General features: G+C 43.4%; 1 protein-coding gene across 6 annotated transcripts in view; it reads right to left on the bottom strand.

Moving 5' to 3' along the window:
- RABGAP1L (RAB GTPase activating protein 1 like) overlaps window positions 1-24,488 on the bottom strand; it is a 368,567-nt gene that overhangs the window by 16,276 nt on the left and 327,803 nt on the right. For 4 of the 6 annotated variants that reach the window (XM_075003254.1, XM_075003256.1, XM_075003262.1 and 1 more), the window contains one exon: window positions 6,793-6,885. In XM_075003254.1, coding sequence (XP_074859355.1) covers window positions 6,793-6,885 — 93 coding nt within the window. Of the gene's footprint in view, window positions 1-1,590; window positions 5,311-6,037; window positions 6,500-6,792; window positions 6,886-24,488 lie in introns of those variants that run through there. The other 2 variants (XM_075003257.1, XM_075003264.1) reach the window with 2 other exon arrangements.

Below are 24,488 nucleotides of genomic sequence, written 5' to 3'. Positions count from 1 at the left end.
AGTCCTGTTTTTGCTCCTGCTGAAAGAGTGTTTCATGTGCTTGCTTAATAGAAACAATGACTACTACTCAAATAGATTTTTTTCTCCTTTAAAAACAATCTTCATGTTGTTAAACAGCTTCCTCTGCGCCAGGAAGTGGAGCCTTTGCAAATAACCTAGTCTTAGCATGACCTTATTTTGCAACAGTGCCTGAAATACTGCACAGGAAGGTACTGTAGATTTGTTTCCTTTTAGAGAAATCATATATTAAACAACTGCTACATGGTTACTGAAGCCTTAAATAAAAGATATTGTTTCTTGTGATTTGACACAAGTCAAGTAAATATCTTTTAAACAAAGCTCTGCTAAGATTTTATTTAAGTTACAGTGTACTTGACAATAAATACAAAATTGTTAAACCTATACTTCTTCAGATAAAGATTGTACTATCTTTGATGTAAAACTAAATCACAGTCTTCATTAGAAAGCTATCAAGTGTCATTAGAGTCCTTTGCTCACATTGTCAAAGGACAGCCAATTTTATTGGTGAACATAGGTGCCTAACAGCAGATATTACTGAGAGTGCAACTTAAGTTCTCCCTAGCTAGAAATTACTGACATAGCTGTTGTAACACTAATTATAGGAATACTGCTTAAGGTAAGGAAGACATCAGTGAGACTCTTTACAGACCTGTGTGAAATAACCCTAAACGTTAGTCTTAGCCGTCTTTGCTATGCATTTGCCAAAAGCTTCAGTTCTGCAAAGCAAGCAGCATAATGTAAAGTTTCAAACTCCTGCCCTGGACTCGCAGGCAAGTGGGAAAGCAAGCTATGTGGTTGGAAATGCACTATCCTCCTTGTAAATGAGTCTGCATGACAAATTTTAAAATGTGTGTCCTGTTTATTATACCAGTCTCTGTGATCCTACCTGTATTTGTTTTCTATCTGAGGAGAGTTTATCAAGCTGCCTTTACTCTTCCTTTCCACCAGGACAAGGATGCAAAGTAAGTACCATCAGCTGTAACTAGTCTTCTCCAGCCCCTGGCAATGAAGAACTGCACCTACCTCAGCAGCAAGTTCTCAAATCTTTTTAAAAACCAAAGGAAAAAAATATATTAACAAAAAAAAGAGGACGACACTAAGTAAACTTTGCCTCTCAAAAAAGGAAGAGGGCTACTTTTCTCAGGTCTCAAGTGTTTTGCAGTTTTACACAGCCTCGCTTGCAGAAGAAGCTATCTTCAGATTCAATTTAAATGCAGGTTGTTAGTTTCACCCAGGCTCACATCAGAACAGCATTTTGTAACCTTGCATGGGCTGACTAGTCAGACCTGCTAGATGTTCCACAGATATAAAGAGAGACTCCCAGTCTCTTCTTGCCTTGTCTCTACATACACTGCATTTATAAAAGGTTACTGTCTATATTAAATATTCCTCTCTCTGTGGCATCTTTCAGTTTTCACAAGCAGTAAAATAAAAGATGCAGCTTTCCAAATAAAACTTCCTTTGGCCACAAGAGACAGCTGGTTATGTTTGGTTAATATCTGTAAAAGGAGGATACTGCATTTCCAAGAGAGACAAACACTTACATTACATACACGCAAATAAACTTACCTCCTGCAAAGTCACAGACCAACTACTGCTTTCAATCATTGGTGCCAACACAGTGAAAAAAGGATATCCAGTGACTTTTAAACACCAAACAAAATAATTAGGAAATTTAAAAAAAAAAACAAAAAAAACCCAAAAAACCTACCCTGATTTGCTAATCCTATACCATGTTTTTTACACTTTGAGTTTTTAGAGGCATGGTCTGCTCCAGCTTCCACTTATTAAAACAAACCCTTGATTTAAAGAAGAAAGCTGATTTGAAACTAGTAGGCAAGTCCCAGCTCAGAAAGACTAAATAGCTAACTCCACCCTCTGCTATCCTCAAGCTAGCATGAAGGATGAATATACATGATTACCAATGATGATGCAAATTGGTTTCATTGCTGCTGTTTCTAAAGCTGGGTGTGACTGTGTGTCACAAACCTTGCTGAAATCTTCTTTTTCACAGTTTTTGTACCACAAAGCAGATCTTAAAACATGGTCAGATTGTTATGGACAGAAATGAAAAGAGTGATTAGACTTCACATGGGTGGCAGCAGGTTGAAGTCTAAAGAGTCAATCCAAAACAGCAGTTAATTAGGTTAATTCCAAAATGGAAAAATTAAGAAATGTCAGGTGGCTAAAATACCACAACGCTTTAAAGGAACAATTATACAGAACAAAAGAGGTTTTATGAAGGCATTACAAATTTTTTCATTGTGCTCCCTGTTACTATGATGAATTCTTGGCTCTGGTTTTAAAGACACATTCCTTCAACTGCCATAGCGGGGAGCATTAAAAAAAAGAAAAAAAGAAAAAGAAAACCACTCTAACAGTTATTGAATATTTCTTCTCCTGCATTCAGGAATGTTGCTACAACAATTAGCACCAAACAACAATTACTGGAATATTAATTTGTACTTATTAACACTCCAGGCAAACCAAAAGGCTAATGCATCTGGATTATATATTCATACAGATTAAAAACTATTCCTATATGTCCGTGGTTTCCATATAGGTGTAACTATCCCCCTCTCAGATTCTGTTGCAGGATCAGGGCTCTTGCATGTAAAATTAGGACATCAAATCAAATTTGGATGTGAACTACTTTTGTTAAGGGTCATATTCTAGCAGTAAAAGCTGAAGTGAATACCTTATTGCAGCAAGGACCTGTTGTAGGAATAGCAAACTTTTCTAGTTAATTTAATTATTTTTAGTCCTAATCTGTTAGCTCTGTGTGACCAGACATTCTGTGCATGTAGAACCATCACTAAAGTCAGTGGGATTCTGGACAGATGCAGAGTCTACCCGCAGGATTCTAGCTCTTGTTTGCATACATGCACGCAACATTCTTTACTGTCTCTAACCATTTTCATCACTGATACTACAGCCCACAAAGTCCTATTATATACCAGAGTTCTGAGAGACTGGGAAGATCACCCAGAGTCTGGAGAAAATATCTGAATTATTTAGATAGTTAAAGAAACTCTAAAGTGAATTTCAGAGCACTGTTTCTGATTTATGTATGTGGCGAATGAAATCTGCCACAATTCTCTCGCAGAAAATAAGTATGCCCAATAACTAATTCTTGCAGCATACTGTCTTACATTGCTTTCACTCAGTCCGCGTAGGGTCTGGCTGGCTCATGACTAATCAGACAATGTGAAGACCTCAATTTTAAATGACCTCAGAATTTGCAGCTGGTTTGGGTTTGGACTGTTCTTAGAATGGACTGATCAGAAATGTACAACTCTGTCAGTCTGTATGGACATGCCACACTACTGGGTGAAGAATCACCTGTGGACTGTTTATATCTGTTTTAAAAACAATTTTTCTGAAGACAAATTAATGTCCGTGTCCAGGCTTATTCCTCCGGAGAGCTGCACTGAGGGAGGTGAGAGAGAGAGAGAGAGAGAGAGTTCTTCCTCTGCAGACCTTTTCCCCTTACCAGAACACCCAGATGCCCCTGTGTAGGTGTACTGCACAGGAGAGATGCCACTGAGTGTTGAGTAGGGTGGGCAGAAGGGGACTGGCCATCATGTTCAGTGCCATCACTAGGTGTTCAATGGATTGCTTATAAATGTGGCTAGGAGTTAATACACCTCAGAGCTGTATGGCTCTCCCAGGTCTGCTCCATAACTCCCACTGAGCAGCCACAACACGACCATGCCAAGAGCAACAGGGTTTCTACTAGAACCATATTGCCTGAAGAGAAGGCCAACTGGACAGACAGCTCCAGGTTCTGCCAGTCTAAGAGACAGTTCCCTGCGGATTCACATGCTCTGTAAGGTTGGGAAGCTCCAACCCTTCCTCACTCCAGAGTCCCTTAAGCCCTGCTCCCCCACTTGGGTTGGGGCAATTCATGGGAAGTTTTATATTTTAAGAAAGAATGTCCCTGAGCCTGAATTACCAAGACTGAACAAAGTGACACACAACAAGGCTGTCATCATACAGCTTAATGATCACCCCAAAGTTTCACAGGTCGTGAAACGCATGCTGAAAATGAGAGAATAAATGTGTTCTGCATCTAGAAGACTAACACACTGCACAGATCCCTGTTCCACAGAGTGAGGAAGAAACCATTAAACAAAAGCTATCCCTGCTACTGAATGCTGAAATGAAAATATTTGTTTTCTTCTTGGAAAACTGAATCTTTAAGGTACAATTCCCCTGGAGAGCATCGTCCCAGTGGGAGCTGCTGGAGGCATAACGCAAGGACAGCCTGGGCACTCTGACAGGGTGCAAAGTTCTATCCTTCAGTTCTAGGTAGCCTAGCCCTGGCAGCGGTGTGAATATAGTCCTTGTACTTCTGAACGCAAGGGTGCAGAGGTGTCTTTTAGGGGTGAGTAGGGCTTTCTCCTCCTTATCCATCCATGCAAACTTAGACTTACAACTGACCGACCTCTATATGCATAACCTTCTAGTGTTGTTTCCCACCATGCTCATCAAGGAAGACTAATAAAATTAAACATACAAAACTGGAGTTAATGCACTTAACAGACATGTTCTCCCATTAAGAGAGAGAACCTTTTTTCCATGTATGAAACCTATCAGACAAGAAGCTTGAACTAAATGTGGCACAGCTGGTTGTGAGGGATAAGTGCATGAACGAAAGGTTGACCTGATCCAAACCAGATAAAAATCACACAAGGAGTTGCACTCTTATAAGCCAGAATCCTGCATTCTAGTCCTGGCTCTGACAGTAATGCACACAGGCTGTGGCCAAGCCAGTTACCTGAATTGTTTCATAGCTGCAAAATGGGACTCCATCTCCCACAAGTGCAATAACATTATCTATCCGATATGCTTGCACAGTGGTTTTGAAGATGAAAAGCACCCTCTATTTTCTAAGTATTATTGTAGTTCTGTGTTAGCATAAGGAAAGTGAAGAATGAAACCAATCAAGTTAATGAACAGTAACTATGGTTATAGCTAAATAGGGAAATTGACTTACATTCTCTTGGCCACCAAAGAAGTTCTAGTTCTTACAGAAAATCAGACCTATGTTTCGTGCCGTAAAGAAGGACTTACGTTAAAGTTGCACAGTTTAGCCTCAGAAACCAAGACATGCCAGTTAGGCTTTCACACACAGTCTTAACTCTCCTGCTTGGTGTGTTTGCATTAGAATGACAGTCTGGCACTACAGAACTGTACACAATTCTTGTGGGGAAATGTCAACAGTTTGATCACAGTGTGCTTTTTAGGCCCAGATCCTGCCCTGAGAATTGCATGAGCAGATCCCATCCGGTGCACAGAGCCCCTCTGAATTCAATGGGACCCTGTGAAGGGGTCTGCATGCCTAGCTTTCAATGCAATCATGTTTGCCTTTTCCCCACCTCCTCCCTCCCATACATAAGTAGATCACAGAACTGCCAAACTTATTCCTTGTTTGAAATTTTTTACAAATTGCTTCATTGAATGATTCCTGGTCTGCCTGGGCTTGCAGCATCAGAAAACAAACAACAGAAAAGATAGCATCATGCATACGTAAACTGCTTGTACGTAAGGGCAGGGTCTATACTAGACCATAAAGGCAGTTCTAGATATGCAATTCCAGCTATGGCAATTGCATAGCTGGAATCGATGTATCTATGATCGACTTATCTGGCCATCCTCACTCAGGGAGGTCAATGGGAAGAACCCTCCTGTCGACCTCCCTTACTCCTGGAGAGAATGTGCACACAGGGGTCAACTGTCGACCCCAGATAATTTGATTTTGTGCATCCCCATTAGGCACATGAAATTGAACCCCAGAAGATCAACCCGGTCCGGTAAGTGGATGCACCCTAACAAAATCCTGGCAATAAATTGGACAGTTGCAGGGTCAGGCCCCACCCCAGCAAGCTGCTTTGTGCTTCATGCCTGGAGACAGCAGCTTTCAGCACTGGAGGCCACTTACCCTGGAAATCAGAAATTCAGATACATTGTTGAGTTAATTCTTTTTTCTGAGCCATCAATCAACCTCTCAGACTAATAACTTGACTGTTCCATAGAACCCAAACATTGGACTTTGAACCTGTGGCCACGTGCTGTTGATTCCATCAACCTGTAATTGATGTGAATTCAAGTAAATGTAATAATTACCAACATTATTCTGCTTCACACATCACTGGGGCTTTATTTTAATCCTGTTTATTATTTTTTCTATTGCAGTAGCACCCAGGGACCCCCATCCAGGACCCTCTTGCTCTAAACAAAAATTATGAAACTTTGCTACAAACAAAGATTAAGGACAAGGACCTTATGTCAGTTTTGCAAGAGTTCACATTCCTACAGTCTTTGTGGATGTGACCATGCACAGCTTTTGCTAAACAACAAGTATTATTTCCTCCTTTTTGTGTCAGTAGTTGAGAATCACCCTCAGTCTCTCAGCGTCTCATGCAGATTTCCAGTAAAAGCGCAACAGCAGGAGAGTTACCTACAAACATATAAACTGAAAGAAGAAAAATATTATATGTGGCTATTTGAGGGCTTCATAAACGTTCAGTTTTTTGACTGAAATATTCCTGGAAAATCAGAATGACTAAGTAGCCAAAGTGACCATTAAAAATTACATGCGTTTGACTCACTGCTTTATTTCCCCATATAGTTTTCTGTTCAGTATCGGCATACCCCAATATATACGAAATACTGACATGAGTGTTTCTTTCTGATTTGTGAGATCTGATCACACAAGTGGATGTAATTTAGCCAATCGAGTAGATTTCTATAGAGTGTCCCTTGTACCTTGTATCTGTCCATTGGATCTTCCTGCTGTAGCTGGCTCTCGCGCATTGTCTGATACTCTCGCTCATACTTCTTCAGCTTCTTTGTGGGTACCTGTGGAACACATTCAGAAAAACATGCTATGAGAGATAGCAGCAGCACAGGAAACGCCTGCCGGAATCTTTACTAGCAAACAGGAAGAAGAGGAAGCTCTGCATATTCCCTACTGAGTAATTAATTCCTCGTCCCACCATGGCTAGAGAGCTGGGATGAAAGCTTGGGGAAAAGTGACATTTTTGTACTCTATTTTTGTGGACTGTAAACAAGGCTCGCCAAGCAGTTATCAGCACGGTACATGTGGACCCTTAACTAAGCTTACCATCAATTATTTTTAAATTCTTCAAAAGGAAATCAAAATTCTGAAATAGAAACCTTTTACATAAGAATACGGAGGAGGAGAACACACTTACATGTGGGGACTAAAAGAAAAGTGGCATGGAGAGCATGCTTCTTTTAGTCTCTCTGATCCACCGGCAATGTAACAGGTGGAGTTTGAGAACAGTGATGACAAAGTGCAATATTAACCTGTCTGTGTCCAACAGGAGGACGTAGGGGAATGGATATGGGGAAAATCAAGTGATGTTTTTGTCTAGAGGGAGGTTCAATTTTTCCATAAAACAGGAACAGATCATGTAACACCCACTTCACTCATTGCTTGTTTAGACAGTCAGACCCAACCTAGTATGTGTGAAGTCTCACAAGGGTCACGACTGGTCCTTTTGTGGTAGAACATTTCCAGTAGCTCTGCTCTGAGTCTCTTGCCCACTCACTGTACCGCAAGCCTGGGCCTCACTGTCTCTGAGTTAAGGGATGCCCTATGATACCGATAAAGCTGCACTGCTTACTTCCAGCCACAGCAGGGAAACAGTGAGTCAGCTGCAGGTGAAAATCACAGGCAGATTGGTAAACAACTGAGCAGACAGGTCAAATCACAGGCACCTGGATTTACATGAAAGTATTCATGGACTTAAAAAAAAATTAGCCAAGATATAGAAACAGCACCTGTGCTTTTCTTGGGTTTAGCATTTCTGAGGTATAGAGCTTTACATTTATTTTTAACTGGCTACACTGTAGCATTGTGTATTATCTCATTGCCTTCTCCCCTGACAGACCTTTACCAGCACGTAAAGTCCCCACACAACCCACAACAGGCAAGAACAAAGCTGCCTGCTGCACAGCATAGATTGGCATCAGGCAAGGATGCCTGCGGAAAAATGTCACTAATTTATCCCAAGAGCTAGGATTTTCCTTGATCTGTTCCTGTGATATTTTTGTCAGTTTCCTAGGTCCCTCCTCCCCCTGCCTCATTAAGCAATTGATTAAAATCAGGTACCAGCCAGGTAGCCGAGTTAGTCTGTATCTTCAAAAACAAGAAGTCCTGTGGCACCTTATAGACTAAGTTGGCGCACAAGTTTTCGTGGGCAAAGACCCGCTTCATCAGATGCATGAGTGAGGGGGTTTCAGAGGAGGGTATAAAGAGGGAGTCTCAGGCAAGGGGAGGGCCAAAGTTGACAAGGTCTTTTCAGTCCACATCCTCCGTGACTGAACAGACCTGCCCTAGGAAAGGGCAGAGGCAGTTCCCAAAGTTGCAGCAGAGAGGGTCAGAGAAGTGACAGCTGGAAGATGTGGAAGCCGATCCTGCTCGCAAGGTACAGTACGTGCTTCAACGGAGTTCTGTGCTAAGAAAGGCTAATATAGTGCAGGGGAACAAGCTCTTGACGATTGTTAAACAAGAAGCTGCAGCCCTAAAAGAGAGACTTTGAAGAAAGAAGGAGAAGAGGGGAGAGCATAAGCAATTCAATAATTCTGGATAAATGTTCAGGAAAATTCTCCTCTAAAAGAAAGAGCTATGAAAAGTGCTACATGAGAGGGAGATGGTAGCATTACTACCTGAAAACATATTTGAATAAAAATAGCTCAATAGAAAATGCTCATTCCTATGTCAATGACCCCCATTGGCTATACAAAAACCACAAACGGTTTCTTCCTTCCTACCATGTTATGGCTACCTTCACATTCAGGGCTCAATGTATGTTTCACATTAAGACTTTTTAAGCAAATGAACCAATCACACTCTGTGCCCAGTCTATCCCCACCCTGAGGTTTTCTTTGATCTTGCTCAGAGAAACAGAGGAGGTTCCCAGAATGATGTGTCGCTAGGATACCTTCCGAACTGATTTCTCTTGTGCTCCTGTGTGATGTTTTCCATTTACCAGCTACTGGCACAAAATAGAGAGAGAGACAAAAATAAGGGAATGACAGAGGAAGCACATAGCCATATAAAAAGCACAAGTATTTATGAGGCAAAAGGCGAAAGAGACAAACGGTTGCACCTTGAAGTGCTGTGCTGCAAGGCAAACAATTCTTTTAGGCAGTGTTGAAAATGTCAGGTATGTATTGAAAATTCCACGTCAGTGACAGGACTATGCAACCAGACTCCAGCTCAAAGAAAGGGACACAGGGAGGGAGGAAAATATAAATGAATTACCATACCTGCCTGTTGATTTTTTTTTGCCAGAGTGGATCAGATCTTTAAGGTGAACATGCAAAAATGTGTGCATTAAATCTCATTACACAGACAAGGTCTGAGTTTTCATACACGTACAGTCATTCGCTTACATACCTTAGTGATGGGCACACATTCTAGGTACACAGGAAGGATACAAATAGATTAGACTGCCTACCCAGGAAGATAAGCAGAAGCAGCCAGAGAAGGATTTAATGGTCACCTGCACGCCTTCCTTTCAGGTATTGGTGAATTTAAGTCAAAGATTAACAATATAAAAGAATGTTTGATTTGTATTTCATGTTCAACAGAACTACCAATTAAGCAGGCCCTGATGGTTAAAGCCCGGCCTCATGCAGGCCTACCAGTTCCTCAGAAGTCCAAACGTTTCAAAGGGCTGGTGGAGTTTCCGCACAGCTAGCACCAAAAGCATGAGTCCCAAGTTCCTAGATTTTACATCTTGATATTTGATTAAGTCCTGACATGGCTGCCACCCCTATAGCATCTGAGGGCCTCACAGCTGTTCATTACTTCTCCACTTCTCAGGCATATAGATTACTGCCCCCGGTACAGATGGTACCTGAAGCACAAAAAGCTAATGGTCACACACAAGAAGTTTGTGGCAGAGCTGGGAATTGAACAGGGTCCAGTCCAATGCAAGACCAACCTTATCGGAGGGAGCTAGGCAGAAGAAAGACGCTGCAAAGATATGGGGGGGGTAAGCAACACCTTATATGAGGATGCTGGGAGGAGGGCTACAGACATTACCATGAAACCAACAATTGTGCAGTGAAGCTTTACGGCACCAGTCCAGTGATCTGCAAGTGAATCAGGTGACTATTAGTTCTCTTTACTAGGACTGTGTTAGGGGCCCTTAACAGACACTTAAACACACTTGCCAGCAGTATACAGAATTTTACAATGTATTTGGCCAGCCCCTTTACTTGTCCAGTTTAGAGTATTGTTGCTATGGGCTGCATTCAAATCATATTGAGAAGTGCGAACACATCTTTCAATTAAAATGAGACGACCCCGCCTGGGATAAAAGTGACGTACTCCTGGGCCAATGGGTCACCAGGCTGACATGGTCAAGGCATGACAGTTTCAGAGCCTCTGGCACACGTGGGAGCGAGGCGGCCAGCATCACCTCCAGGTGCCTTTGCTTGCCCTAACAGGATGCAGCAGGTAACCTTTTGCAGCTGTGTGAACTGCAAGAGACCTTTCAGCATATGATCCCCCGACACTGACCCCCACCACCTTCAGTACTCTAGCTCAGTAGCTCAGTCACTCAGCCCCTGCGAACCCACCCAGGGCTTTTTTGCTGAGTACTGTAGTGTTTTAGGCAGGCCGTGGGAGGGGTAAAAGCAGAGCACACCGAAACAGAACAAACAGAACAGAGAGGGAGCCAAACAGTAACTTGTGGGCATGGCACAACCCTGAGAAAGCTAGAGAGAGAAACTTTCTGTTGGCCACAGAGGCTTGGGGGCTGTAGAAACCACTCCATTTTGTTCTAGATTTTTAGAACAAATCTAGAACCAAAAGCAGGATTCTGTGCACATCTTGTGGGACACACTGAACCTAAGAAAAAGCACCTTCTCTCCATGCACTGCTTGGATATGCTTACCATATTAGTCACAAAAAATGCATTGTAACGGATCCTGTGAAAAGTCACAGAACTCATTCTGTCGAAATATGCCTATCATCATTGTGTACAGAGTCACGAGGTTTTGCTCTATGGTAATTTACTGAAACATGTGATGAGCCTGGGACACTCCCACTGTAAGCTCTCTGGGGGCAACAAAATGGGTGACCCACCCTTAGACAGGCATTCAGCGATCTTCAGCCCAGGGGAACTGTGAACAAGACATGTACAATTCAGTAAGAGACAGCAACTTAAGCTCTATGCAATGGGGACTGCTTATCTATGAGACTCAGCAAGGTATCAGACATGCGATGTTTGTCTCCATGTCTGAGCTAGTATTTTTCCAGGTATATGAACTGAGAGTATATAAAATAAGGGACAGAGGCGTCATGAGATTGCTCTTGGGAGCCTGGTCCCAGGAGGAGCAGGGAATTCAGCCTGTGTATTAGAAACAGTGAACTGCTCACAATACTCTTAGTGAACTTTAAAGACTAACAGAATAATTTATGATCTGAAGAAGTGGGTCTGTCCCACAAAAGCTCATCACCTAATAAATTATTCTGTTAGTCTTTAAAGTGCTACTGGACTGCTTTTTTGTTTTGATAGTATGTAGACTAGCACGGCTTCCTCTTTGTTAATACCCTTAGTAGGGTGAAAAAAACTATTGGTTTCAAATCTTGCTCACTCTGATAAACTTTAGGAATTAAACTGTGATTTTACCTTTCACGTCTTACATAATGAACGCTGAACACTGTGCCGAACACACTTACAATTTATCCTTCTGATCTGAATGTTTTATCCTTACCAGTAAATTTGTGCTTGGGGAATCTGCTCAGTTTCGAAAGGCTTGTGCAAGCCCTCTTTCCTTTGATGAAGTGCTGGACTGATTACTGAGCTTGCATTGCTCAAGAGAAAGTCTTGAGCAATATAAAATGGTACATTTCTGGGGTACAAGGCTGGGAATGGGAGATTTGCTATCGTCTCCCTGTGTAAAGTCAATGAGAGGCTGAGAGAGCCCGTATGTAACTTAGGGTGTGTGCTGTGCTCACAGGTTAACGACCATGTGAAAGCAAAGCCTGAAGACACTGCTCGCCACTAGCATTGTGAACACACCCTGATCCACGGAGTCAAAGGTGACACAGCAGTCCCACCATCCAGGCAGTATCCAAGGGTCTGTCACACCTTGTAAATAAACAAAACAGGCTCAAAGACAATCGCCTCAAAGACGATCTCAGACTCTATCAATCTCCACTTCTATTTGGAGCATCCCCGCTGCTCTGAACTTTGACTATCTACTCAGGTCGAAAGGCATCATCTCTACAACACTCTGAGTTTTCTTTATAGGCTAGTGTTACGGGCCATTAACAGGAGACTAAACACTAGCCAGTAACATGCAGCTTGCCTGAGAGCAGCCTTACTTATCTGGTTTAGGAAATCATTCTCTAGCTGGAGAGGAAGTGGAATTCGACTTGTTTGGGTTCTGCTTGGTGCTTTAACCACCTGCCCCAGGGGCAGCAGCAATCAGTCCAAACCTGAATGTTAAACCGTGAGTGTTTATTGAGCACAAGTCAGACACAGAGAGCTCTAGAAACAAGATGTCTTCTGCCTCTCTTGATCCTGCTTTATTTAGCTCTCTCACTTTTCCACTCACTGAAGTTCCGTGGTGAGTTCTGGTTAGTTTACAGCCTTCCATACATTTTCTTTTCTTTGTTTAATCTCTCCTCTGATTTTCTAATGGCAGGATGGTGCCTTGATCCATGTGTCTGTACAAAGGAAGATGGCCCTCTCTCCTTCTGCTTAGGATCAGGCCCATTTGCAGTAGGAGTGTGGGAAGGGCTGATCACCTGATACAGCATTCTAAGAGCAAATGTTACACCTATATTCTCTTACCAGTGCAAAAGGTGAGTGCTGTAATACCATCTTCTTAATACCACAACTAGAAGGGACAGAATTATAAACTTGGAAGATCCTGGAGTAATACAGTTAGAATATGCTTCAATGCGCAAAGACAGAAATCCACATTCAAAGAAATATCTCCCCACTTATGCCACAGTCATATAATCACTGGGAAAGAACATCCAATTACAGTGAAATGGTGTTCCAACAATTTGAGAGAAAGCTTCCACTAGGAAAACATTCCTCTCCGGGACAATAATTTCATATATTATAACATTACATATGAATAACAACTGGCATGTGGTCTCTGCTCCAGTCCAGTAGTAGCATTCTCCAAGGAGTCTGACAAATCGTTACAGCACTTTCTTGTCCTGGATCTGTGCTCTTTTGAATATTTCCACATATTCCTCCAATTTAACTCTTTGATATGGTTTTCCCTACACATGAACTCAACCTGTTATCTATTCATTTCCAAACAACTGACATATGTCTAGGCCCTTTCATAAAAAAATCGCCTTTATGTTAGCTATGTTTCACTCCTCATTGATTGCAGCTGAACTGAGTATGCTAATAAATATGTCCATAAAAGCTTCTGCACTATTGATTTCTTCTTTCTTTAGCACCTTGGGCTGTTTGCTGGCTGGATGTGGTGCTGTATCAACTTTATCTCAGTATCGCTTATTCTATTCCTGTGCATTTGTACTGCACTACGGCATAGGATACTGTCACAGCCAGACACACAAAGGACCGGCCAAGCAGTGGATCTCAATAACACACTCAAACAAGAGCAACTGACAAACAAAACTTCTTTCTGGCAACTTTCACTAGGGCAAAACAATGCCTCTATCAAGTGGAGTGAACATTCGAAGGATTTTTACAATAAGCTGTCAGATGGCAGGTTCAGAAAAACAACACTTTGCATCTTTAGCTTGTTCCCCAGTAGAGGGGAACAAGAAGATTTACAACTATTGTAAGATCGCCCCCTTGGAAGAAGAGTCCAAGGTCTGGCAGCAAACTGCTCTCACCCAACCCTGGATGGCCAGGACAAGAGGAATCAGTATCCACACAACTCCTGGAGAGTTTTCTTTCATCCAACACTAGTTTTAGTAACTTATGGACAATTCAAATTAACCCTGCTTTATCACAGCACTGCACATCTACAGCCCCTTTCTCCAAGGTCCTCAGAATGTTTTACAAACAGTATTTTAGCCCCAGTTCCACATGTGAGTATCAGGCTCATTTTATAGATCTGGAAACTGAGGCAAAAAGCTGTTATGTGTCCTGCTGTAGCTTCAATGAGAACCAGTGGCTGAGCCAGAGCCAGACTTCCCAATCTGCAGCACTAACCATTAGACTACATTAAGCAGAGTACTTTCGTTCTCCATGTTGTTAATTAAAGATCTTCCTTTAACCATAGACACGCGGCGCCTGATAACCTTTCTCTATATACTGCATCACATACACCAATAACTGAATAGCCAACTCTACTTCCTAACTGAACTAATAATCAGTTAGATTGATTTCTGTACTCTTCTACTACTCTATCTGGTTTCTAGATGGAAAAATAAATAAATGACCCAAATATTTACCATTTTCCTCTCACTTTCTTTTAAGTAGATGACCTAAGTTTTTGGCTCCACTTATTACTTTCTCCAGGGATTTCATGACTGCAGGAGAAATTAAATTATTTCCAAGTCAGGATGCCACCACAGTCTAATGATTTTTTAGACCAAAGAGCACTTCATCGTCTCTCAATTTACAGTCTAAAAATACCTAATTTTAAAGCCATTTTATAATGGTGTTTGGCTTGTAGAAATGTGTCAGGTGAGGACCAGAAGGTTTAGACCAGGGGCGGAGAACTCCCAGCCCGCAGCCCAGATCCAGACTATGGCTAGCCTGCATGCAGGCCCTGAGGCTAGGGCTCCCTTCCCATGCATGCAGCACGTGGCAGGGTTGGGGGTGCAGACCCTCATGCCTCACCGGCCGGGTCAGGCAAGCGAGGGCCAGATCTGCACCATGAGCTTTGCTGGGAGTCGGGGATAGGGTGCAGGGAAGCAGGAAGCAGCTCTGCATGATGCCACTGCTACTCGCTGCTGTTTCCCCAGCTGGGGAAAGGGGAGGGGGAGCAGCAGCTGCCATGCTTCCTGGAGGCTTTAGCCCACTGCTTTTATTGGCCAGAATTCCAGCCAATCAGAGCAACAGAGGGTGGTGCCTGGGAGTGGGAGTGGGGTGCAGAGCCATGTGCATCTGGGGGTATGGCCCCTATAAGCTGCACCCTAGTTGTCCAGATCCCATGCCCCTAGACTGCTCATTCACCCTTCCACTCAGACCCCCTCCTGTAGCCTCCCCCCCACCCAGACTCCCCATGTCCACCCTGCTCCTCCACCGTCCTTCCCAGACCCCACACCCCAAAACTTCCTGCACACCCCCAGCCTACTCCTGTGCTCCCCTCCTGCCCAGAACCCTCCACCGTACCCCACTCCTGTCCAGATCACCCACCCCAAGCCAGCCCCTGCACCCTCCCTCCCACCAGGCTCCCCAGTTCCCAGCCCACTCCTGCACCCTCCTTCTTGCCTAGACCCCACACCCACTTCCTGGCAGCCCTCTGCAACACTTAACCACTGAGTTTTGGCCCCAACCCAGAGCCTGGGGGAGGGCAGGAGCACAAAATGTACTAGCCTGGACCCCTACATCAGTGGGGTTAGTTTGTTTTTTTTTTCCACTTGTGTGGCCTCCAACCCATAAAAGGACCCCACCGCGATTTAAACCAATTTCCAAACAAATAATCAGAATACAGACTAGTGAAAATGAATTAATATCATACATAATATCTTGGCTTGTATTAGAAGTAATTTAACCAGCTTCTTCCAGTTACTATCTTCTACCAAAAAGAATGTATCAAGCTAAACTAAGGTCAAGGATGGAAAACACTGCTCTATTCAAACACTTTATTATGCTTATTTAAGACTTGAATGTAATAGTTCAGCTTACAATGAAACTGCCTTAAAGCTTCACTGCTTTGTATAATCATTGATGCAGATCACTGAATTTTCCTTTCAATAAGAATCAGATTGCTGAGACAACTCGGGAAGTACCTTGAAATATTTGTCACAGTCGATGAGATTCAAGATAAGATAAATGGGTAGCCTCTGTACGCACACGCACACGCACACGCACACGCACACGCACACGCACACAAGCCACAGCTGACTTTTGCCAGAACACAACAGACTTCATTCATCCCTCTCGTAATCTGCAAGAAATCCAATCCAGGGGACTAATATACCAGATATGATACTATGCAAGGCAATCCAAGGAATTTATTAACGTCTACGCTAGCAAGCTTACAGCAGCATAGCTGTACTGATGCAGCTGTGCTGCTCTCAGGTAACTTGTGCAGCCGCTCTGCTGAGAGGAGATAGCTCACCTGTTGACATAATTAAACCATTTGCAAAGAGCAGAGGTAGCTGTAGTGGCAGGAGCGCGTCTCCTATCATGGTGCTGCTGACACTGGTGTTTCTATCGGTGTAACTTACGTCGCTCAGCAGGGTATTTTTTCCACACCCTCGAGCCAGGCAAGTTAGACTGACAAAAGTGCCGATGGAGATGTTAGAATCTACTTCCCGTGCGCCCTGGTCACTGGAAAGTCCTGTGGAATGTAATGGCTGAGGCGTGGCTGCTCCTCAAGTGAGTTCACAAGGCTCACAAAGGAGTGGAATTGCTGGAGATCTGCTACACTCTGCGTGAGGAGAAAACCACGGAGACACTGCAGTGGGAGGCTCTCACACTGTTATGTTACAGAGCCCTGCTGTGTGGTAGTTGGGCCTACTGTAATGCAGGCATAGTGAGGGGAGTTGTCAGGAGGTCCCACCAACACTGCAGGTTTACTGGCTTAACATACAAAAGGCACGTCATATTGAAGGCAGTGGTCAAGCACTCCAACTTTGCAACTGCCACAGTGGCCATGTCATGGTCACAACTACCACCCTACGGCTCCAAGCGGGCTTGATCAGGCTCTGCAATGCACTCTGTAATTTACCCTCTACGTCTTCTAGGAGCCCAGGGAGCAGTGGCAGTGTTGGTAATGCTGAGAGACAATACAAACCTCCTGTGGTCTTCAAATCACAAGCTACTGACATTCATAAACAGATGCCTGAGATACCTCCTTCACATCAAACGGCCAGACTTCATCACACATGAGGAGCTTTGGAACAGAGCAGGACAAGAACCAACTGACATTGAAATCAAGAGGAGGAAGTGGGGGGATGGCTAGACCACATCTCAGAAAACCATCATCCAGCAAAGTCCGTCAAGCTCTCCCATGGAACCCACAAGGAAAACGCAAAAGAGGAAGACCTCGGACAACGTGAAGAAGATCTATTGAGACTGAAGGACAGCTATTGGGATACTCCTGGAACCAGCTAGAAGTTTTGTCCCAAGACAGAGTGAAGAACACTTGTAGTTGACCTATGCTCCGCACCAAGTACAAGGGCTTAATAGTAGCAGTGGTCCACCAAATTCTCTCACTTGGCACCTGTCAGGTCTGGAAGGTGCCAGACTAGAGAGGTTTATTGAAGGAGAGCAGTGAGGAGGATAGGGAGGACGGAGAGATGACTAGGAAAAGACAGCAGAACAGTGTTACGGTAACAAGGGAGAGATGACACTAGTACTAAGGAGTCTGTCCCAAGGACCTCTAACTTACAGCAGCTTCCCAAAGAATAGCCAGAATTCCCCAGTAATCTCTTTTCCTCCCCAGAGAGACACACCCCACATCACAAATTGCACAGGGCCAGCCCACTCTGCTCAATGAAAATCCCATGTTAGGTATTCCTAAGTAACCAGTTAAACTGGCTTTCCAGTCCCCTTTACAACAGCTCAGACTCCCAAAGAGATTACAGGGGAGTGTAAAACTGAGGCCAGTGGTGCTGCAGCTAATAAACCTGATAGGAACTGTGTGACTCAGCAAATCACAGATCCTGCTTACTTTATAAGTGTGGAGTGGGTGTGCCTGTCAACTTGTCAGTCACAGGGTGAAAGGACTGGTTTGGAAAGCAAAAGTTGATTTCGCAACTGGTAGCCAGAGCAAATACAGAAGAGAGAAAGAATGCTAAACCCTCTCCACCATTTTCCTGAATCATACTGGGAAATTAAAAAAAAAACAAAAAAAAAAAACAAAAACTCTGTAACCCAGAGACCAGTACTAAACTGATCAAGGGCTAACTTCCCACCCTCTTACTTACAGCACCTTTAAACTACAGCCAATTAATTTTACCATCTTACAACTTGTAGATACAGTGTGTAAGCAGCCACTCCCCTATTAACAATGAACCCTTAACCAGCTTCAGCAACATCTAGATTGCAAAGCCATGAACACTGCACATTAAACGCACTTAGCAGAACCAACAGCTTTCAGCTAACAAGCAATCAACCGTGTCATCTTGTGAAACCTACAATTAAACTAGTGAAAACCATCTGCCAAGCAAACTGGATAAGCAGATGCCTTGAATGACACCAGCCATAATGCAGAACCAGACTGTACAGGAAAGGTTACTAAAAAACCACAGTTCTTAGCATGAGGGATGATTTAGTAGTCCTGGCCGTAAATCAGGACTTGGGAAACGCAGGTTAAAGTCCCTGCTCTACCATAGACTTCTTGTGTGACCATGGGCAAGTCACACACAGTCTCTCTGAGCCTCAGTTCCCTCTCTGTAACATGGCAGTAATATCATAGTGGTTGTGAGCACACAAACATTGAAGGACAGGGAGGTGCTCTCTCGGGCCATGGAGGCTATAAGCCTCACAGACAGATTGTGAACGGAGTTCCTTGAGGAAGAGCAGGCTTTGTGGTTAGCAGATGCACAGGAGAATTCACAGTGATGTTCTCCATGGAAGATACCATCTGTTTCCCTTTGTTCATCTTCTGGCCTAAGGTCTGGTTTACACATGGGCAGAAAGTCAATTCCAGATATGCAATTTTGGCTACACCATTAGCATAGCTAGAATTGACATATCAGGATCAATTTCCTGCCCCCTGTAGATCGGGGCTTTGCAGGGTCACGCCAACATCCCTCTCTCCACGCAATAGCGTGGAGTACCAGGGTCGATAGCCGAGCCCAGAGAGATTGATTTTGCCACATCTTAACCCATGTGGCAAAATCGAACTACAGAAGATCACAATCAGCCAGCAAGTACAGATTCACATAGGCCACGTCTACACTAGCAAATCCTTCTAGAAAATCAGGCCTTTCTCTGAAAGTACAAGCAGTGCGTCCACACACAAAATGCGCTCTTTTGAATTCCTTTCAAAAGAACACGGCGCTTCTTCTAGAGGACATCTTCCTCTGCCGGATGAGAAAGAGCACCTTCTTCCTAAAGATTCTTTCAGAAAATAGCATTTGTAGATCCTCCGAGGGCCCTTTGTTTGGAAGAGCAGTGCTCTTGACACCAGATTTTTCAATCTCTGGTCTTTTCTTTCAAAAGAGCAGGGGGCTGGGTGGATGCTCTTTTTTGAAAGAGCAGACTGAAAGAGCAGATTCAATTTGTGTGTGTGGACGTGCTTTTTCGAATGATCACTGTGTGTAGCCATGGCCTGAGGGCATGGAGCACATAAATACAGATTGGATGGTGTGCAGTGAATGAGAAAGGAGAGCACAAATTGAACAGCCAGGATAAAAAGTACTGAAGCACTGTCCTACCTCTGTACGGATTAGCAATACAATTTTTTTGCAACACATGGGCAAACACAGGGCAGCTCCAGCCAGTAAATAAAATATTACACATGGGCCGTGTCTACACTAGTCCATATTCAACGCCTCACTAGCATGCTGCTGGCCGCGGTTCTTTGAAATTGCCGCTTTTCGCTGCCGCACGGTGCGTCCAAACAGGAGTCCTTTTTGAAAGGACCCCACCAACTTCGAAATCCCCTTATTCCTGTCATTATATATATATAAACAGTTCTGGCAATTTTACTGGACAGGAACTTGGTGAGGACCCTGGGCAGAGGCAGAGGGGCTAGCAGCTGGGAACCTGGGGCTGGCATTGGAGCCACTGGGCTGAAGCTGACCTCTCATGATCCAGCAAATTCTCTAGCTCTGCATTCGTCAGGCCCTGAGGGTGCCAGACTAGAAAGGTTCAACTTGTAACCGTTGCTCATGAAAGGAACCGTACTGAGAGTCTGGTGGCTGCATCACAATTATTCCTCTAACTCGGCTACCCCGCTGATAATTATTTCTTTTGTTATCTGTCCCCGGAGAGAGGCCAAGAACTGACTTGTTGTTGAATAATGAACTGCCCCATCTGGCCCCTAGAGATCTTCACACCAGTGCTGAGACCTTGGCAGCGCACCTGGGTGATCCGCACTGCCACTGGGTGTGCTGTACCTGTTTCTCTAGATTAAAGTGGAAATCAGAAAATATGTAAATATGACTAATTTGACAGAGGACTGGAATTGTGTTTAGAATTTTTAATCTTTGAGGCTTTCCGTGCAGTACCTTTCATGAGAAAGTATTACAAGTGGGACATCTCTAGTCTGGCATCCTCTGGACCCGGCTGGTGCCAAATTAGAGAATTTGCCAAACCGCAAAATATCAACCATGGCCCAGAGGCTCCAGTGGCCATCCCAGCTGCCAGCCCCTCTGCCAGCCCCTCTGGCCTAGGAGCCTGGCCACTGGTCCCAGAGCTCTGTTCCTGCCACTGGACTCCACAGCTGGCCCCAGGGTAAAGGGGGATGCAGAGGAAATTCAGCCCTACACACTCTAAGAGGACATCCAGGTAACTAAAATCATGCCAGACCATGGCTGTTGCTGGAGCAGAGTGTGCTGGACTACAGTGGTTCAACCTGTACTCAATTTTATTTAAAAAAACAAAAAACAAAACTTGAACAGTAACAGAAAATATTTTTAAAGACTCTGAAGTAAAGAGTTAAGCTACCGAACACGTACTTAAGCTGAAGTCCGTCTATAACATCCAGAGACTTTGGTTAGAATCCTTTAATTAGCTCCATACAGGCACATCCGTACACTCCGACAGAACCCTACTGAAGTAAACTGATTTATGAGTGGCGGTGTTCGTTACAGGGCTCGAGGCCTGGGTACATAACAAAAGGGAGTACTTTTCACAGGCCCTCTCTGTGCACAGCTGACGTTTGTGATACACTTCTTTAACACTGGTGTCACAATGAAAGCAAAATGCTCTATGCAAAGACAATGTCAGTACTTTACCAGGCTTGACTGCATACCTCAAACCAAACCCTGTCACCAGCCTGCAGTGGAAAGATGATTCACTCCCTTGAAATCTGTCCAACAAATACAAGGTTTCCATTGTTACAGGTGGATTCAGAGTATGCAAGTAACCTGTGACAATATTTGTGAATGTTTAACAGAATCTGTCAGATGAAGTATCTACCTATCCTACACATCACCCTTACCTCTCCAAGAGTAAAATACTGAGAAAGAACAGACAGAGAACAGAGAAAACCCAAGGCCTTTGCTTCCTTTAGACTTTGGCTATGTCTGCACTACACTGTGCTGTTGTTAGGTACAGGGTTTGGCCACTCAGAGAGCTCTCCTGGTAACAAAATAAAACAAAACCACCCCACATGAGGGGAGGCAGCTTTGTCAGTGGGAACATAGCTCTTGCTGATGGGATGTATATAGTATTTACCTCATCTGTAACAGGCTAACATGACTTGGTATGGCTATGCTCAGAACTTGATGTGCAATAGATACCACCAACACGTTGGTTACAACTCAATTAGTGTAAGTTTTGTTTTTGCTTAGGTTGCTGGACACACAAAATATACCATCAGAAAAAGCTGAGCCATAGCAACACTACTAATACATTCTGTATAGTAAAGCCTGAGGGTTAAAAAGAGCATTTGCAGCAACTTTTTTGAAAACAGCTTTTCATGCTGCGCTGTTTGCTGTTTGCTTGGATGAAACGCAGCATCCATGAAAAAAATTAGGATGGTGTTCGCTAGTGTCTAACAGCAAATGAGTTCTATAAATTGAATCAAAGTCTGCCTCAGAAGAAGCACAAAGCAATAGGACAGATAGTCAAATGAAAATGCAAGTAAGCACACGTGAACTCTGTATTACAATGGACTATACCAGTGAAACCTCTTTGATGCAAGCTCTCTCCAGCAAAACTGAGAATTAAAATTCCTTTAAGTAAAACCACTCAGTTCTGATACAAACTGCACAATGGCCAACTCTAAGCTGCTTCTGTCAAGTTCAGAACATTAAGTGCACAGTAGTTTCAGTCATCTTTCCCCTTTAACGACACACCGACTTAAAAGATATATGATGCATTCCAGCCTTGTGCTTGCAGTTTGCTGAAAAATGCTTGCTCTTTTTCCTCATTTTTATTTAGAAATCTATGCAATTGATTTCCTACTGCTTTGTACCTTTCATAGGTATTTGCACTAGAGCAAAACAGGTGTCAAATATTACTACAGGTTGACCCTCTCTTGTCCAGCATGCTTGGTGCTGAACGAGAGAATTTTCCAGACCATGGGAGGTCAATATTGTCTAGCGGCATTACCAACATCCCCACTGCTCACTGGGCTCTTAGACGTTTAGGGGTAAATTACAGCTAAATAACATAACAGAACACTGAGAGCCAGGACTGGAGGCTGTAAACAAACTTTATGGGACCATGGGAAACTTGGCTACAGTCATGATAACTAAAATCATGCTCACCTAATAAATTATTTTGTTAATCTTTAAAGTGCTACTTGACTGCTTTTTTGTTTTGACAAAATCATGCCAGATTACAGATGTTGCCAGATGATACAGTGCCAGATTAGAACGGCTTAACCTCTACATATTAATGATAGCATTTGACACTCTGCACAAGTGCAACTGACAGCATCAGTGGAAACTCAGGTCCATAAACCTCTTTCTAATTTACTACTTAGTAATAGTGTTAGGTATGTAGCTGCAGTACAGTAAATTATGTTATTTACAATGTATGATAACCTTTCAGCATGGAAAGCATACAGAAGCATTGCTCTCATGCAATGATGGTTTTGGAATGTAATTTAATAAGACTTTATCCAAGATCTTCCACATATCTGGCACTTTGTGTTTTCATTTATTTATGATTTGTACGTATTGTGGGACTGGCCAATAGTCCCCGTTAGAAACTGGATCTGAGTGTGTTAGGTGCTGTAAAAACACAAAGTAAGAAATTTTGTCCTGGAAAGATTTCTTTATAGTGTAAATACTGTAGTCCACTTAACCCACTGGTACTTATCTAATGCAAAAGAAAGATGCAAAAAAGTTGGTCCATTTCCTGTGGAAACTATGGCTGAAATGAACATGAGCTGGGAAACAGCGAAAACTGAATTCCATCACAGGGAGTGGGGGAGTGGTTTCCCTTCTTGCTGAGAGCTCATGCAGGTCCGTACTGCTACAGTGTGATCAGAATTCAACAGCATCAGCAAGTTGAGTAAGGCTGGCCTTAGAAATAAGCAACAGCCTGTGGGTCCCATAGTCTTATGTTAATTTGACAACTTAAAAGCTTGGCTGATCGCTTCCTGTACTTCGTGGCACTGAGACTTCTAGCAAAAGTCACATGCTTATTGGAGAACTTCTTGGACAGGAGGAATTATGATGGAAGTAGCACTGCCAACCCTATGCACCCAAAGGCTACAGCTACACAACAGCAATCTTTTGAAAGAAGTTCTTCTGGAACATCTCTTCCAAAAATACTTTCGAAAGAGCACGTCCACACACAAAAAAGTGGATCAAGAAAATCGATCTGCTCTGTTGATGGAGAGAGTCCACACAGACTCCCCGCCTCCTCCCACCCCGTCCCCGGCTCTTTTGAAAGAACGGGCCGGGGATAAAAAAAAATCAGAAGCCATGAGGGCTGCTATTTTGAAAATAGGGCCCCCAGGGCATCTAAACATGTTTTTTTTCCCTGAAACAATCTTTCGGGGGAAAAAGGTGCTCTTCCTCACCCGGGAGAGAGAGAGGGCCGCCAGAAGAAGTGCGGCGATCTTTCGATTTCTGATAGAAATGCTAGTGCAGACACAGCCAAATTTTCAGCCCTCCATCCTTTCCCAATCATGTGATTATTTTAAAATGTCATGAGAATCTTGTTATTTGCTTTCCAATACCGGAGTCTTTACAGTTTATGTTTTCAAGCTTTTTTTCTGCAACTGTGAGGGCTAGAAACAGGTTTTTGTTTTTTGGTTTTTTAAAAAGGAAGGAAGCTGAATTTCTCATGTAATCCCAGGAATCCAGAAGCCAGAGCTCTAAGAAAATCTCCTAATATCACTAGTCTTGTGATAAAGTCATGCAAGATGCCAGCATAGAAACTCATGAGCTGATGTATTACCCCAGGCCAAAAATGAGCTTGGAAAGGGGAAGGAACTCACAGGTTTTGCTGGAAACTCTGGGGTATTGAAAACTGTGAAGGCAGTGGAGGTAAACCACACAAGGTTAGTTTGTAACTGGGATTCCTCCTTCCATAGACCTTCCCTTTTTCCATATGGAATGGTTTATAACCCCTTCACAGGAGCACTCGTCTTTCCCTGAAGAGGGCTCATAGAGGTCCAGGGATTTGCACCGAGGGACAGGCTTAAGTGGCAGGAGTGGACAAGCAGCG

Source organism: Carettochelys insculpta, chromosome 9 (genome assembly GCF_033958435.1).
Source record: "Carettochelys insculpta isolate YL-2023 chromosome 9, ASM3395843v1, whole genome shotgun sequence".
Taxonomy (NCBI): Eukaryota; Metazoa; Chordata; order Testudines; family Carettochelyidae; genus Carettochelys; species Carettochelys insculpta.
Note: the sequence above shows the minus strand (reverse complement) of the source record. Positions and strands in the feature narration are given on the sequence as shown.